We start from the raw sequence: 18,640 nt of genomic DNA on the forward strand, positions 1-18,640 counted from the left end.
CATTTTAAAATATTGACAAAAAAATTACATATTCATTTTACAAACAAATTAACATGAAGTACTTGATACTTCATAACTAATTTTATATACCAACTTATTTCTATCACCATTCTATAAGGTATTGTATCGTGATTTTGCTGAATCCTTTACATTTATATCGACTGATTGCTATTAAGGAGATATACAATGTAATTTTATTTGTTTCAGAAAATGCAGATTGGAAGTTGTATATTGATATATGAACTTGGTGCCATATTTCACGGCAGTCAGTACCTTGAATCGCCAATACTGAATGTATTTTATAATATTGGTCCACGAATGTGCAAATCTAGATGTATCAGGACCGTAGGTTGTAATTCATTCAACTTTGTAAAAGATCTAATGTACTGCGAACTTCTAAACTCGACTCAGTCAGTCATACCAGTAGACAGGGAACATTACATGTACTCAAACATGTCAACGTGGACAATCGTAAGTACTTAATATAATTAAATGTCTTCATAAAGTGATCAGGATTTTATTTCCTTTTATGAATATAGTTATCAAAGGTACCAGGATTATAATTTAGTAATCCAGACGCTCGTTTCGTCTACATAAGACTCATCAGTGACGCTCATATCAAAAGTTTTATAAAGCCAAACAAGTACAAAGTTGAGGATCCAAAATTCCTAAAAGTTGTGCCAAATACGGCTAAGGTAATCTGTGCCTGGAATAAGAAAATCCTTAGTTTTTCGAAAAATTCAAAGTTTGTGCACAGGAAATTTATAAAAATGACCACATTATTGATATTCATGCCAACACCAAAGTGTTGACTACTGGGCTGGTGATACCCTCGGGGACGAAACGTCCACCAGCAGTGGCATCGACCCAGTGGTGTAAATAGTTATCAAAGGTACCAGGATTATAATTTAGTACGCCAGACGCGCGTTTCGTCTACATGAATAAATTGTAGAGAGAATACCGCAATGCATTCAAATTTTTATAGAAACATAGCGTTAAGAAAAATAAATAAATAATGGCATTTTAATTTTTATATTTACTTCATCAGCTCACCCTAGATTTTAATTGTTTTTGCCATTATTCTATATATAGTTCCTAGCCACGACGGGCCCAAATAAACAGAGAAAACAGTTGAATACAAATGTTTTTACTTATCATTTAGTATGGATACTTATTTTAATTCTTTGTTTAAACTGGTCCCTTTTGACAAGATAAGTTGGTTATTTTTTAGAAAACATTTTTTTTTACCGTCATTCTTTTTTATCTAATTTATTTAAAAATAACGGTTTGGATGATTTGGTCAGCTGGGATTAAACAGTAAAGTAATCTGTTAGTCGTTATCTTATTTAAAATTGATTTCTTTCCAGTAAGTTAATGTTGTGTTGGTAAAAGAGGGACGAATGATACCAAAGGGACAGTCAAACTCATAAATCTAAAACAAACTGACAACGCCATGGCTAAAAATGAAAAAGACCAACAGAAAAACAATAGTACACATGACACAACATAGGAAACATATGTTATCCCAGTAGTATCTAAAATTAATTTACAGTTTTTACTAAATCACGTAATTGTAAAGTGACCCAAATTACGCCCAATATTTTTCAATCATTTAAAGATTTTAGTAACAAAATCTGTAATTATGATAATTTCAACTGTTCTCGTTCATGTCCAGATTTATATTCAACACAAAGAACCTTTCATTTTTGAATTATGTTGCAAAGGAGAATAGTTCGGCATATTTTAAACTAAACGCTTCGGCTCATTATTGCTGTCTACAAACAGACAAACATTTTTACGAACAAATTTTATACGCTTTTTAACTAAAATGGATTTATATTTACTTTAACAGACAGTCGGTGTTTCCTCCTATTCCCACTTTTTAAAAATACTATTCCTTCTATTCCCACTTGCAAATAACAATTGATGTTTTGATAAATAATTTGTTTTTATAGCAATCAAGGTTAATTAAAATTTCACCTATGATTTGTATTTTTTTTCAAAGAATAACATATTTGATACACTGTTTAGGTATCATACCTTGTTTATTTGTAATATGTTTCTTTTTTCATCAAAGACATACTTAAAAATAAAGAAAAATTATGATAAATAGATTGGAGTTAAATTTGTGAATTTGTAACTTAAAAAATTGTCTGCTGTACTAATAAATCATTATATAAATAATATTATAATCAAGTATAATTTAAGATGTGGAATAAAATTAAACTCTAAAAATATAAATACTCGAAGACCAATAATCAAAGATATAAAATAATGGGTGAAGAATCTAACACACTTATCAGGTGCAGATATCATATATGGTGATGGTACATTTTACACCTCTCCAAGTTTATTCTTCCAACTGTACACTTTTCACGAAATGGTTGACGTAGCAATGTGCCCACTCGTACACAGTTTACTTCCAGCCAAGAGTGAACTAGTATATACAAGGTTCCTGACTTCACTTAAATATCTCTGCCACCAACACCAACAACAACTTCAGCCTACAACTATCTTCCTGGACTATGAAGTCGCCATCCGAAATGCCCCATACTCTAGTTCCTGGCATCAACGCAAAAGGCTGTTTCTTCCACTACACGCAATGCATCTGGAGAAAAGCACATGAAACAGGTCTTCAGGTTCCATACAAGGAAGACGACAATATTCACCAACTAGTACGCCGTGCCGCTGTACTTCCGCTTATACCCTTTGCTGATGTTGAAGATGTGCGGTATAATGCCCCAACAGACATAGATCAGATTGATACCAACATCAACTACACAGCTTTTACAGGCTATGTAACTAAATACTGGTACAAAACAGTCACCTTTGACACCACTACTCAACACAAGGACCAAGGACAACAAATCATTTAGAGGAATGGCACAGTAAGCTGAAGAATCATGTCACGCATCCACATTCAAACATCTTTCAACTAATTAAACTTCTGTAACACGAGGTATCCTTCAATGCCCTGACCATGATCCAGTAGCAACCGATGGGAAGAGAGTGGGACCCAAAAATGAATGAGGTAGAAATCAACAACAGATTAGACAAACTTAAGGAAAGACATCGTAACCAGGAAGTCACAACAGTAGAGTTTGGTGATGCAGCCTCCCACCTTCTTCACGTGGAATAGATTGATCAAGTTTAATAGACTTGTATACACATTGATACAGTGAATGTCTAATGTTTGTGCGAACATGTGTGATTTGATTTAGTGCTGTTGTATAATTTATGTTATATTATGCTTGCTTGAATCTAAAGTTGAATTTGTGTTAAAAAGTAATAAAATAATTTACTTTAAAATATATTTGTTTTAATTTCTTTCATATTTAAAAAAAAAAACAAAAAAAAAACAGAAATCATACAGATGCAAAAATAACTAATTACCTGTAAAAAAAACACTGGACCAATTAATAATCGATTAAAAAATGTTTGTACAGTATAATCCTTTGTTTGTTCAAGTTTTCCTCCTATTCCCACATGCATTTTTACCTTTTCTTACCATATTTATAAAAAATGGGAAAAGAGGGAATGGACCAGACGGTCATGAGACCTACATAAATTAGCCAATAATGCAACCAATGTACAATTAAAAACAATTAATATTAAGAGAATATATCACTTAACAAAATAATAACGAATTTACAATCCACGTTATATAGTTCATTATAATTAATGTTGAAATCGTCTTCGTATTTTCTTTATTTACTTAATTGTTCAGAACCGATACAGCCGAGACATTTTTTTCTCTCAATTTTAAAATTCTGAAAAAAATTTATGTATACATGTATTTGCCGCTCTTTTTCTTCCTAAAAGTTTAATTACTTAATTGTCTTTCGGTTTCATATATAGTATGTTAAATCATGTCAAAAGTCACTATTAGGCTTAGAACACGTTGCAAAAGCTTACAACTCACAGCCAGTTCAAGAATCCATTCGAGTGGGTTTCTATGATATATATCAATACTACTACATTTGTACAATTAATTGAGCAGATGCTGGTTAATGCCATTACATTCAAGATTATGATAGGCAACGACATCTAAAAAATACTGCTACAATTTTGTTCAAAATGCAAAGATAATAAAAACAAAGTTATTTGTTTGATAACATTAAGAGACATAATATATATTGGGATGAATTGCATGCAAATTGTGAAGAAAAAAAAACAAGATCGAAATATTAAAGATAGCGTATTATATATATTGTATATATTAGAGAATGGAATCATTCAATACATACATCATTGCTGTCAAAATAAAAGAACGTTATCTATAAAAAATGCATTTCGTTCATTTAACACAATGAATTATTTTTGTAGGATCAAGACGCCTGTTGGCCGAACCCATGTTTAGAAGATACATGTGTGATCGTGTACGGTGGTCTGCCAATTTGTATACCATTCGGTAAGTTCGTTTTTAACATTAGTTAAAATAACAAGATCTTCCATGCATGACATGAAAAAGTGCGAATTATCCAATAGGCACGTCTAACTTAAATTAGCTTACGCTTTAAAGTAAATATCATGTTTTTATAAGCATTACGAAATAACGCAACTTATTTAGCACATCAAGACTTCAAACATTTCATTATAATAATACACTAGTCTTCCAATTCTCACGATTACCAGGATCGTTTCTAAATTTCCAGGCACGGTAATCACAATCATCGTAATAATTATGGTTTGCAATTACATTTGAAATACGTTTTCTACAGATACAATCGAACTTCAAAACCCAATGTTATATCTATGGAAGAATTTAGTAAAAGTAATTTGTGGTCACGAAATCCATGACGAAAAAATTTACTAGTAGTACAAAGACTACGTTCGTTAAATCTAAACCGTCACAATAGAAAAGGGCATATCAAACAAGTTGTTAAATAAGAACTCCATAAGATGATGCCAAGGAACATCACCATCGTAAAAAAAAAGGAAAATTAACAATAGGGAACGAAAAATTGTCCTTTTTGTCGTATATTTTAATTTGGAGTTTCCCTGGTAAGACTGAAATATCTAAACATAGGAAAGGACAATTATTATCGTTTACATTTATTCATTCAAAGTAAGTTCGTTTGGGAAAATTGTGGCAGTATATTTAGAAAATATTTGATTATTTAACGAAAGCACATCATCAAGATAACAGTAAGTGTTTTTGAATTTATCAGTTTAATACAATTTAGACGGGTCTGAGTTTGGTCATAAACTGTGATTCATAACAGTACAGAAGCAATTCTGTTATTAAAGGGGCGCAATAAGTGCCCATAGGAATACCTACAATCTGTTGGTAAACTTTGTTGCCGAAACTTTCATAAATATTATCTAGGAGAAAATTAACAGCTTTATTTATCTCACCATACTTCCAGTAATTATATCTGGCATATTTACCTTTCTCATTGAGAAGAAGGCTTTAAATAAGTTGCAGCAAATATATTTGCATTCAGATTTACCAAACGACCATTTAATTATATAGGAAAACTGTTATTTGATAAGATTGTGTGGAAGTGTAGTGTAAAAAGTTGAAAAGTCACAACTGTCAACAGAATCAAAAGGACCATCAAAAGCATTTTATGTACTGAAAACCTTCGAAGAATTGTTTACAGTCCCCAAATAGTCAATTCAACATTTTTCATATATTTTATTACAAAAGTTCTTTGAAAGTAGGAACTAGATTAAAGTAGTGAATGATAAGTTGTAGAACATTCACTTGTTCTGACGGCATACCACAACCAAAGTGTTTGCCGGTAAAAAATCAAACCGCTTTGTAAGTTCTTGAAGTTTATTTCATCTTCTTGAAATAGATGTATTGTGTACTTTTTTATTTATTTATAATTTAATTTTGGATGTAACGCGTCTTCTGATTGGCTGACGTTATTTTGTTATTAGCCCATAGACATAATTTAGTCATGTGACCGTGACGTCAACAACGTTTTTTCATGGTTTTTTACGGTTTAAAATGGAATTTAGAATTGAATTATAAGAAATGAATGTAATATTTTTTCTGTCTATTCGAAATAACATAAACAATGTGCTAAAAAACCGCTTCACGCGTTATTCAGTTTTCAAAGTTTTTATGTTATTTCGAATAGACAGAAAAAAATATTACAGTCATTCCTTAAATGAGTTCTTTCAAAATGTGATATTCGAAAATCCACAGCATTGATACATTTATTTGAATAAGAACCAAGAGTTTTTTTTATCAGATTTTCTGGTTTACACCAATTTTTACAAAACGAGGAAATAGTGTCGTTTGTGACCTGACGACACTGTTTCCAATCTTTTTTTTAGATAGAGAACGATATTTTGGTCCTTTTGAAAAAAGTTTGTATTACCTCTCTGTCTTCGACGATATTGCGGTCCCCTGTAATAACATGACCATAGGGATTATATATAAACTTCGACGATTCACAGTTTCAAGTTAAAGGAGTCTTATTTTCTACATTAACGTCTCATGTTACTGACATGATTAAAGTTAACCTTCGGGCAACGCTTTTACACCCAAATACATTTACAAAAAGAACCATTCAACTCTTTATTGAAACGTGGAAATACCTCTTGTTATTTGTTATCTAAATTGACCAACTGGAAATTTTTCACCTTCCTTGTACAGGTTTTTTTTCAATTTTAACCAGCACATATTTGTTCTATAAGTATGTTTTTAATTCGGTATTGTTGATGAAAATTCTTCTATCTTAACGATTTTTTAAATAGAAAAAAGTAACATTCCTTTTCTTTTTTAATTCTTAAGTTTTCAACTTTTCATCGAGATCAATCGATATATTTCCAAAAATATTCATAGGGGATGCGAAAAATAGGGAGGTAAACAGTTTTTAATGATAAAGTCATTACATATACTCGATAAGTTAATAAAATCAATACATGTACCATTGTTAATAAAATTAACGGTACCAATTTTCTTGCACCAGATGCGCATTTCGACAATACATGTCTCTTCAGTGATGCTCGTGGCCAAAATATTTGAAATCCAAAGCTTATATAAAAGATGAAGAGCTATAATCCGAAAGGTCCAAAAAGTATAGCCAAATATGTGAAAGGAATCAGAGCTTTGCATGAGGGAGATACATTCCTCAATTTATAATAATTTCCAATATTTTGTAACAGCAAATTTTAATAACACAAAAAATCCGTATGTTCATGCCAGTACCGAAGTACTGGCTACTGGGCTGGTGATACCCTCGGGGACTAATAGTCCACCAGCAGAGGCATCGACCCAGTGGTAGTAATAAAATTAACGGTACCAATTTTCTTGCACCAGATGCGCATTTCGACAATACAGTTAATGTTGCCGTTTATGATCTTCATTGTTGATCGATACGCGGGAACTGCAAAAAGCTGTAATTATACGCGAATATTCTTAGAGTAGGCTTAAGAAGGATAATGTGTCACAATATTTTAAAATACCATGAATCTTTTTTTATTGGTAGTTGACCCAGTGTACATAATTATTGATGACTACCAGTGTTTTCAAATATAGAAAGGAGATTATCAAGAGTATAATTCATTTGACGTTTCATTCGTTGATTTTGATTTATACGTTTGCCATGAGACCTATTATTATGTTGTCTTTTATAAACAATATTAATGATATTAATAGAAGGTTTAGATATGTTCCCTTGTCCAAGTATATTGGCATTTAAACCAAGGGGATAAACTGTCAGAAGTCGTTTAATTCAAGACAGTTCGATAATTTTACGTAAATCTTCAAATTGTTTATGCGATTGTCCTTGTTGTTGCTTGTTTTGTTTCACACGATCTTGAACATTGTCCAATTACAATGATATAGAGAATATCTATGCAAAAACACATACCAGTAAATAACATTATCAAAATTAGAGAACTTAACATAACCTCGACCCAACCTGCCGACAAATATGGCCAACATGCATACATGTATGGCTAAAAAATGACTGAGGGTTTATGCAATATTTTTCTTTATTTTGAAAATCACTATAGATAGAGAAAATCTCACTGAGCAAAACTATTTAGAATGATGAGATCTACATAATGTCTGTCGACATAAAAACTGGCAGACGACTTCTTATAAAAGTCTTTGTCCTTTAACAGCCATTTTGTCTATTTATTTTCAATTTTGTCTATTATATCGACCAGCAAGACAAGATCGTAGAAGTCGATCGATCTAAATCGTCCATTGACACCTTATTGAAGTTATTACCCTTTACAGACGATTTTCCCCAATTGTTTGCATATTTGCAATTATTTTTATTAATGAAAAGAAACTTTTAAAATAATAAGTAGCAAGACAAGTTTTACAAATAATTAAACATTGCTGAAATAGGAAATCTACTATTTATTTAAAAAAGAGTAATTGCCCTTGGCGATACGTTTCCTCATCTATTTTTGCATTTGTGCCTATAATCTTGAAAACTATGATACATGTAGATAGATAGAAAACTTAAATAAAAAGAGTGATAAGCAAAACACGATCTGAAAAATCAGACAATGCCTGAAATCTTTTGTCGACTCCTTATTGAAATTAATTCTTTTTAATGATGGTTATCACAATTTTTGCATAATAAAATTAAGAATGGAAATGAGGAATGTGTCAAAGAGACAAAACTCGACCATGGAGCAGAAACAATCGAAGGCCACCAATGGGTCTTCAATGTAGCGAGATGTTTGCACATTTTCTTGAAAACTATGATACTTAAAACGAAACTGTAAATAACAAAAATACGTACTACAATATCTACAAATAAGTGATAATGACCAAAATCGTCAGTCACCTGGTTATTGGAGTTATTGTCATTTAATGATAATGTTTACATTTTTTTGTTTGCTTTTTTGCCCTATTATCTTAAAAATAGATAAATAGGAAAGTTAACAATATATTATCCTCAGGATAAGTTTTACAGCAGATGAGACAGATTATACAGCAAAAAAAACCGCTCAATATATACATATATATAAAAAAAAAACACTTAAAGTTGTAGAAATAACAAGTTTTACAAAATACTTACAATAGCAGGTAAACTTTTCAAATCTGTAAAAAAAATGTTACTAAGGAAAAATCATGATAAACATGAGAAAGTGAATTCAATTATATTTGTATAAAACTATTTATTGTTGACTGAAATATTTTATGAATATATGTTGTAGAGAAATCAGAATATATAGGTTGTTTTTCTGATGATGGGGACAGGCATTTTAAATATGCACATAAATATTTCGGAAACTCAATGTCCCTTGCAGCCTGCAGGACACATTGCGGTGCACATGGATACAGATTCGCTGGCTTACAAGTTTGTATTTTAATTCAGGATAAATCTCTTTTATGTGAGAATATATCAAATCCTATTGACATTTGTAAGTATGTATAAATAATTTCGCTGTAGTTTTGCTTTTTGTGAAGTCGTCCATTGGAAAGGTCAATATATAGGACATCCATTCTACTTTCAGCAGTATCCTTTATCACGAGCTCACTATAAAGATATATAAAATGTAAACAGTGACTAAAATGTAAGTAAATGGGTAACAAACCATCTTCAATATATCTAAACGTGATATTTAAGAAATAAAATGTTTTTTTTCTAGTTTGTATGAAGATTCGATAGACATAGGAAGATATGGTATGAGTGCCAATGAGTATGAATTCTGCTTTCGGAGTCCAAATCGGACAGTAGGGTCGCACAATAATTTTAAATTGGAACAAGGACTGTACACACCATTATGTTATATTATATTCACTTTTGAATGAATCTATTGATTCTATAATAACCACTTCCTATCTTCCCTTCTGTATATCAACTTATGAAACAAAGTCACTTAATTCAATCTAAACATCTATAAACTGAGTCAAAACATCACGATTTACAGTCAACGGTAAATAAAAGATCTGACCCACTACTACTAATGACATATGTTAAAGGAATAAACTTAATATATGCTACGTTTCAACAGATTTTCAGTTAAATCATGTTTTGGGTTTTTGTCAAATCGAAATTTCTGAAATAACTTACAACTGACAAACTTGTTTTGTCTTCTTAAATAAACCTATATTAACACAACATAAAACAGATATTGAACCATCCTAAAAATCAAAGAAACATCAACACATAAAAGTAAAACCAAGTCTTGGATCTATAACTAAAACTAACTACATGTATACAGCACAGTAAAGGGATCAGCCACAACTTTTTGGGAAATTATCTGTTTATGATTTAAAAGTACATATTTTGTAAAATGTTAAACATAGTTTTGATTAATATTTTTTTTATAACTGTGTTTGAAATAAAAAAAAATGAAGTTTATTTATCTATAGTGTGCATTTAAAAGATTAGCCCTTTATCATGTTTATTTAGTCCGAGATTACTCCGACGTCCAACGTCTTTTTTTGCCAGACAAGCTGGGGCCTTGGAACGTCCCAGCTCGTTCCATACCAATAAGTGGATATTTGCCCGTCCAAAATGGATGCGCCGATTCGTTGGTCCCGAGGCCGACTGTCGGCCTTGGATTCATATAAATCGGGCCTCAATTTATGAGAAAAATATGGGAAAATAAAAGGTGGCAGGTAGATGAAACTTACATCAATGGAAAACGAACAATAATGTCCCCTTTTATAACAGTAATTTGTATCTTCATTATTTTTTTTATCAATTGGAATTTAAATAACAAGTCATACTGAATGCTACTCATGATCAGCTTTTTAAGTCAATTTTGCTAGCTTCAACATGTTAACGCTAAAAGTTTGACGACCAAGCTTTAATTAAATTTAAATAATTTTCTAGGACTGTGGACATTTAACCGCACTATAACTGCATCTTATTTTCTTATGGTGTCGATATATAATTCGACCTAATGGTCAATTGTCCCTATTATGATATATTTGTTTTCAACCTAAATGTATACTAGCACTAGAATATAAATTTAAAAAAAAATATTTAAAAGAATATTTACTACCAAACTGTAGTAAATTGACACCCATTTGGTTTATATATGTTTATGGGGGAGAAGCACTTTTGCGCCTTCTAAGATTTTTTGCGCTGTTTAAAAAAAGGAAATGTTATCAACAGAGAAAAATGGCACTCACTATTATACGGATTAGTCTGGAAATGCAATAAAAATTAAAAAACAAATATCAATTATAGGACTGGTTAATTGACGTGTATGTTTTTAACAGGATACAGAATAGTTTAACATTCGATGTTGATAGCCGGCATAGATTCAGTTTAATGATGTCATGTTTTAGGGCCTCTCGTTAGCACCAACTATTCAAATAAATACAAAAACGGTCTGAAATAAAAAAAAAAAAGAAAAAAAAAAGAAAAAAAAGAAAAAAAAAAAGAAATAAAAATAGTAAAAAAAAAAATGAGAATGGAAATGGGGAATAAGTCAAATGGACAACAACGCGACCAAACAGCAGATACCAGCCGATGGTCACCAATGGGTCTTCAACGCAGCGAGAAAATCCCGCACCTGGAGGCGGGCTTCAGCTGGTCCCTATAGTTCAGCAGATAGGTGCAATATATGAAGAAATTGTGCATTCGTGTTAAAAGCACCAAATTTTGCTCAAACATACTCCCATCTATAATCTTTAATTTTAGATATAGAGGCATGCTGAAAAAATTGTTAACTTCCGGTAAAATTCAATATGGCGGATGCATGTTCTAGATTTCAACTTTTTTATTTTTCTTTCAAAAATTTTAGTGTGACCTACATTTTGGTCCACTTCCAGTCGCAACTTTTTTATTACTGAAATACTAGAAATATGTCGACTTATAAGTTCCATACAAGGAGAAGAGAGAGAAGAGTTCTGTGGTGACCATTCAAATACATATATGATGAATAATATTGACTAACGTGTTATCACGGTGATGATTACACAAAACATGTAGTCCATCTGTAGCAATTATCTTCCCTTTAATGTTCTCATTCATCAGTTTATGCGACAAAAAATGAAAAAGCTCTGTTTTGTTTTTATAAACACTTTAGAAGCTATACTAGTTTCTTCGTACCCATGTTTGCCCTTGAACACGTCTACTTATTCCGGTCCCTCGCTTACTACTTGTTGCATTCGTTAAACGGTCACTATGTAGGTATCCCACAAAATTTTGTCCCTGGATATCCATCAAAAGTTCAAAAGGCTCCATGTTTTAACAAATTAACAACAGCTGCACCAGCAATAACTTAAAGTGTCTACATTTGGTACATCACTAGTTGATGTCCGTGGTTCAAAACACTTTGTAAGCATGTCTGATTTATGTTCCCATGCAGACGATTTAAGTTTTCACTACCGCTCAATTCTAGTGGATGGATGTGATTTTCGTGTTCGAAAAACTCGTCTAAGTTTGCTCCTTGAGGTTGATAGTTATCAAAGATATCAGACTTATAATTTGACTTGAAAGTGTCTTTTCTTGGGGGTTCAAAATAATGGCAGTCCGTTTTTCTTGATAGGTTCAAATTCGTTTAATAAATCAATCTTTGATATCTTTTTCGTACTGATCTTTTCTATTCATTGAATAGTGTCAACTTCTGCTGAGGGAGCTATATATTTAGTATCTAGTACAAGCAGTTCGTTGCTGTCTTCGAGAAATGTATTTCCTACCTCTTTTGTCATTGATGTAACATCAAACGACATTTGAACACTTTGCTTTTGCTAATGGCGATTGATGTCCCCTTCATCATGAAATTGATCTATGCAGCTCTCAAGCTCTTTAGCAAGTCTTTCCATTTCTGGTCAAGCAATTATCTATCTTCGGTGGGCTGTAGGGTTTTCTGTTAATGCAATATCTGACATGACAACAGCATTGTTTAAATATGCGCATGGTCAATAGCTATTGCCGAAAACATTTTCTTTGACTAACTAACTACACACGTTTCGTTAGAAAATGCTGTGTGCCAGGAATCGTGTTCATAAGTGTAGCCATGTCACGCACATGAACTGGTGTCTTTTTTTGGTACTTTGAGTTAAACATTACCATAGAGAATTGGATGTGAAATACCTCAACGTATAATCTGTCTTCAAGTTGATTTACATTTACGAATGATGTCCTACGGAAAATAAAGTAAATGTATTGACTAGCTGGTGATATCAAAAACCTGGTGTTATAATTTTTCAGTAATAGACTTTTTCTGTTTAAATCAAATACGCTGTAACGTACACGAGTGATTCGAACAAGTTGAGATATATAAACACCATAAGTAGGTGACAAGGGCACGTCACCATCTACATTAAATTTGTAAAAATGAATAATTTACAATAAGAAATGAAATAATCTCTTTTATCATACATTTTGGTATTAAGCTTCCCGTTAAAGATATATATACCAAGATCCAGGAAAGGGCAGTGTTCATTATAAGCTTGATTTAAAATAAGTTCAGCTGGGTAAATATATATATATATCTTAGTGCATATGTCGAAATCTAGATCTGGTGTACAAAAAAATATTGACACCTTGTGTTTGTGGCAAAACATCTTGGCCACAAGTTTATCGTTTTCTGTTTAGTATTAAATTTATATTAAGATCCATTTTGTTACATCTCTTGATCAATTTTATTTGGCAATCACCAATGGCAGTCAGCCGGTTTAAGAACATCAGTTGTTCGACCTGTTAGTCAAATGCGTTTTGTTTTAATATACTTTCACTTTTTTGATCTTGTGGAAAATGTTGTTTGTGCTGTATTTAGACCCTTCTACAACGAAATTTGTTTTACATGCACACTTATAAAAATTGCGGTTTTTATCCAACGCAATCATAGGTTTGAACGTAGTTTTCAATTTAGGCTCGTTTATATTTTTTTCGTTTGGGCTTGTATCATATTTTCCCTCCATTTATATGATCCGTTCATCCTATATTGACTCTTAAAATTCAAGAGTCTATCTGAAATTGAGGGTAAATTATATGGCCTTCCGAATACCGTTTCGATCCCTAACATCACTTAAGAGACATATATTGTCGAAATCTAGATCTAGTGTACAAAAAAAAATATTGACACCTTGTGTTTGTGGCATAAAATCTTGGCCACAAGTTTATCGTTTTCTGTTTAGTATTAAATTTATATTAAGATCCATTTTGTTACATCTCGTGATCAATTTTATTTGGCAATCGCCAATGGCAGTCAGCAGGGTTTAAGAACATCAGTTGTTCGACCTGTTAGTCAAATGCGTTTTGTTTAAATATACTTTTTCACTTTTTTGATCTTTTGAAAAATGTTGTTTGTGCTGTATTTAGACCGTTCTACAACGAAATTTGTTTTACATGCACACGTATAAAAATTGCGGTTTTTATCCAACGCAATCATAGGTTTGAACGAAGTTTTCAATTTAGACTCGTTTATATTTTTTTCGTTTGGGCTTGTATCATATTTTCCCTCCATTTATATGATCCGTTCATCCTATATTCACTCTTAAAATTCAAGAGTCTATCTGGTATTGAGGATAAATTATATGGCCTTCCAAATACCGTTTTGATCCCTAACATCACTGAAGAGACATATATTGTCGAAATCTAGATCTGGTGTACAAAAAAAAATATTGACACATTGTGTTTGTGGCATAACATCTTGGCCATAAGTTTATCATTTTCTGTTTAGTATTAAATTTATATAAAGATCCATTTTGTTACATCTCGTGATCAATTTTATTTGGCAATCGCCAATGGCAGTCAGTAGGGTTTAAGAACATCAGTTGTTCGACCTGTTAGTCAAATGCGTTTTGTTTAAATATACTTTTTCACTTTTTTGATCTTTTGGAAATAAACTCATCATAGATACCAGGATTAAATTTAGTGTATACGCCAGGCGCGCGTTTCGTCTTCAGAAGACTCATCAGTGACGCTCGAATCCAAAAAAGTTAAAAAGCCCAAATAAAGTACGAAGTTGACGAGCATTGAGAACAAAAATTCCTAAAAGTTTTGCCAAAAAAAGCTAAGGTAATCTATGCCTGAGGTAGAAAAGCGTTAGAAAAAAATTGGAAAATATTGTTTGTGCTGTATTTAGATCCTTCTACAACGAAATTTGTTTGGCCTTTTTTTAACTTTTTTGGATTCGAGCGTCAATGACGAGTCTTTTGTGGACGAAACGCGCGTCTGGCGTAGATACTAAATTTAGTCCTGGTATTTATGATGAGTTTATTTTACATGCACACGTATAAAAATTGCGGATTTTATCCAACGCAATCATAGGTTTGAACGTAGTTTTCAATTTAGACTCGTACATATCTTAGTGTACATACTGAAGTGGTCAATATTGAGAGCCAATATATCATCCAAATATCTAAAAGTGTAATTAAATTTTTGTATCACATGTTGTTTCGATGCTTATTTAGTCATAAACTGTTACGTATAAGAAAGTGTTTATAGTATTCTTCCAAGCATTTATTAAACGTATTTGTTTGTAACACGCCTGGCAACATGCGTAAAAGATCAGATGGTGACACATAAAACACGTGCAAATGGAACTACATGAAAGGTTCTAATTTTATGCTGGCAAAGATGATGGATGTTAAATGAATTTAGGTATTCGTTTACTCCCCTTCTCTTTTAGAGGGACGGTTTGAATACATGTAACATAATTCATCTCTTTTCTGACGGATTCCCTTTTAAACCTTTCGTTATATTATATTGTTTAGATATGTAAGAAGGAAAAATCAAGAGTGAAGAACATATGTTGATAATTTTACATGTGCATTATGTGTTTTGGTGTACACTTATATATCGTTGATGTGAGAGCGTCGCATTTGATTTTAAAATCTCCATTGTACGTCAAATGCAAAGACTGAAATAGAAGAAACTATGCAAACAAATCAAACGATCACCGTTATATATTTTTTTCCCACTGCCACATAGAAGAAATCCAGAGGATATTATTTCTGTTTCATTCGTTTACCTCAAGGATTGTCAATGATATTTGACATTATAATTGGTGTAAACAATTACAGTAACATAATATTGAAATTGTTTTAAGAGGAAGGAACCTCGGAAAATCTACAATATGCATACACTAAAGATATAATTCCACAGATTCAATTAAAGTCATAAGAAACGAGTGACCGGTGAAAAATACTGTTCTTCTAATTCTTGAACCAATGCATACAAACATCATAAACTTAGTCTTCTGTGCACCAATTTATCATTTTTTTCGCATGAATTTCGTATAATCGTCAATTTTTTTTCATTCGGTCAGTGCTGGCAGGTAATTAAAGTTCGTGTTTTGAAGCCGAAGTTTAACGATTGTCACTTGTTTGTCAACAATCAACAAAAAATCAACAAAAAAGCATGGAAATTGAGCACGTGTTAAACATGTAAATTCAGATAATAGTTTATTTTAAGTCATCCATGCGTACTGCGATCACCGGATTTTTACGAGATGGATCACACTGAGGTCACTTTGCATACGGAAAATAGGTCAGGGGAATTGCTTCCTGGAAGGAAGCAATTAAAATAAGTAAACTTCTTCTAAATATGAATATATTAAAGAATTTTCTTCAGAAAAAAGTATATGTACATAAGATTTATAATGAAAACTATCCATTGAGTTATAAAAAACATATGCATTATTTTTTTTAATTTGAGGTTTCTTATGACTTTAACTAAATTAAAAGTTCAGTACAAATATATAATAAATAATCAGCACTAGATATTTCATATACAGTTGAATGTGATCAATTTTAAACACACTCGTGGATATTAAAATACATTATCATATTGAACGTGGTTGCTTAACTATACAACCCAAATAGCCAGGTGACTCACAGGAACAGTAGTGTATTAAATCGGATACACTGCATAGTTAGCATACTGGTCAAAGCAGCGTTTTTGGACTTTCAAAAAGTCGTGTGCTGAATGGATTTGACATTAAGTTTGTTTACTTCTAATTTGCATCATAATTTACTTACCATTAATCCCATTATTGACCTCTCCAAATGCTAACTAATACTGTGGATTCATTAGTATTCGTTGGATACCTATGTCCGTGGATTTCGTGGGTACAGGGGAACCACGAATTTAGATGTTCAACGAATTACAACATTTCTAAAGGAATGTATGCAGACTTTGCAAGAATCACAAAATTAAATAACCACGAAAAAGTTACTTTTAAACAATCCACGAAAATTTGAACCCACGAAAATAAATGAATCCGCAGTAATTAGTTTTTGTTTTCAACGTGCCAAAACGTGTCAAATTTATAAGATTTGTTTTAACTGCGAGCATAATACAAAACAGTTATATTGCCTACGTGCAATTTTATTATTGGAACGAAAAAAATTATGTAAAAATGCAAATTTCTTTTTGCATTGTATTCTTGGATATTACAGTAAAGTATAATAACACATAAATTATTTGTTTTATGTTCGTTTTGATGATATTATTTTTATAATTTTGTAGTACTATGCATATTGTTATTGTGGAAATGACTGGATTAACAGTAAGTATCCAAAAGTTAGTGAATCCGAATGCAACACCTACTGCTACGGAGAACCTAAACGAAACTGTGGAGGATACCGGAAGAATTCAATTTATATAGGTAAGTTAAAAAAACAAACTTTATGTTTTATATTGGGCGTACGGAATTCTTCTGAAAATTCCAGTGCAGCATATTTATGCTCTAAATCAGAAGATACCAAATGGTTCATAAACAATACAAAGTCAAAGACGGAAAGACACAACATTTTCAAAAGGAAAAAAGAAGAAACGAACGTAAACAGAATAATACATATTTTTGTTGAGGGGCCAGCTGAGTCTCGCCTCCGGGTGCGGGATTTTTTCGCTGTATTGAAGATTAATACACTTTTTATAGGTTTCTTCCAATTTGTTTTTGTAACTCGCCTGGAAACATGCGTAAAAGATCAGACGGTTGACAAATAAAACGTGTGCATGTGGAATTACATGTGAGGTTTTAACTTCTGCTGGAAAGTGATGTTAAATAAATTTGGCTATTTCCAATTAATGTCTCTTCGATGATTGTCGATAATATGGTATCATTTTTACTATCATTAAATAAGCAAGCTATTCAACAGATGTACAAAATGTATTTATCATCACTAAGGATACATATGTAAACCTAGACAAATCCAATTAGTACTTGAGTAATATTGAGTTGTCCAAAAGTATATTTCAACTGTGCAGTTTGATAGCAATTATACTGAAATATATTTTATCATTGCTTTACAGTTTGATAAGATGAAATATCAGATCGTCATGATTCCTTCTGAAGATAAGGACCTGTTCGTCATCAAATTATCATTCTAGCTTACTGCTTGTATTTCGATATTGTTTGTTTCGGAAGTGAGTAACAGTTCAAAGTTGTGCAAATATCAGAATGATTTGGCGAAACTGAATCCGGATCACAAACCAAAACGAGGATACACATCAACTATAATGATCAGCAGAATATACTATTTTCCAATAACATGTCCTGATAATATTTAACAATAATGATCAGCAAACTCTACTATTTTCTAATAAAATGTCTTTTACCATTATTTTATAGTACGGAGCAATAATGATCAGCAGACTACTATTTTCCAATAACATGTCCTGTCCCAATATTTGATAGTACGAAGAAATAATGATCAGCAGACTCTTCTATTTTCCAATTATATGTCCTGTCCCAATATTTGATAGTACGAAGCAATAATGATCAGCAGACTGTACTATTT

At 31.8% G+C, this 18,640-nt stretch overlaps 1 protein-coding gene across 1 annotated transcript; it reads left to right on the top strand.

The window, feature by feature from the left end:
* Positions 1-210: 210 nt before the first annotated feature.
* On the top strand, positions 211-18,293 carry LOC139526107 (uncharacterized). Its single transcript, XM_071321253.1, has 5 exons — positions 211-471; positions 4,327-4,411; positions 9,142-9,284; positions 17,367-17,505; positions 18,153-18,293. The coding sequence occupies exons 1-5, from the start codon at positions 211-213 to the stop codon at positions 18,155-18,157; spliced, it is 633 nt and encodes a 210-aa protein (XP_071177354.1). The 3' UTR covers positions 18,158-18,293.
* Positions 18,294-18,640: the final 347 nt, after the last annotated feature.

The sequence above is a fragment of the Mytilus edulis genome, chromosome 6 (assembly GCF_963676685.1).
Source record: "Mytilus edulis chromosome 6, xbMytEdul2.2, whole genome shotgun sequence".
NCBI classification, from domain to species: Eukaryota; Metazoa; Mollusca; class Bivalvia; order Mytilida; family Mytilidae; genus Mytilus; species Mytilus edulis.

Excerpts from the sequence above, each read along its gene's own strand:
- LOC139526107 (XM_071321253.1), top strand. The coding sequence starts at position 211 with ATGCAGATTGGAAGTTGTATATTGATATATGAACTTGGTGCCATATTT. Across the intron at positions 4,412-9,141 it reads GCCAATTTGTATACCATTCG|AGAAATCAGAATATATAGGT; the intron begins GTAAGTTCGTTT and ends TATATGTTGTAG. Across the intron at positions 9,285-17,366 it reads ACAGATTCGCTGGCTTACAA|TACTATGCATATTGTTATTG; the intron begins GTTTGTATTTTA and ends ATAATTTTGTAG.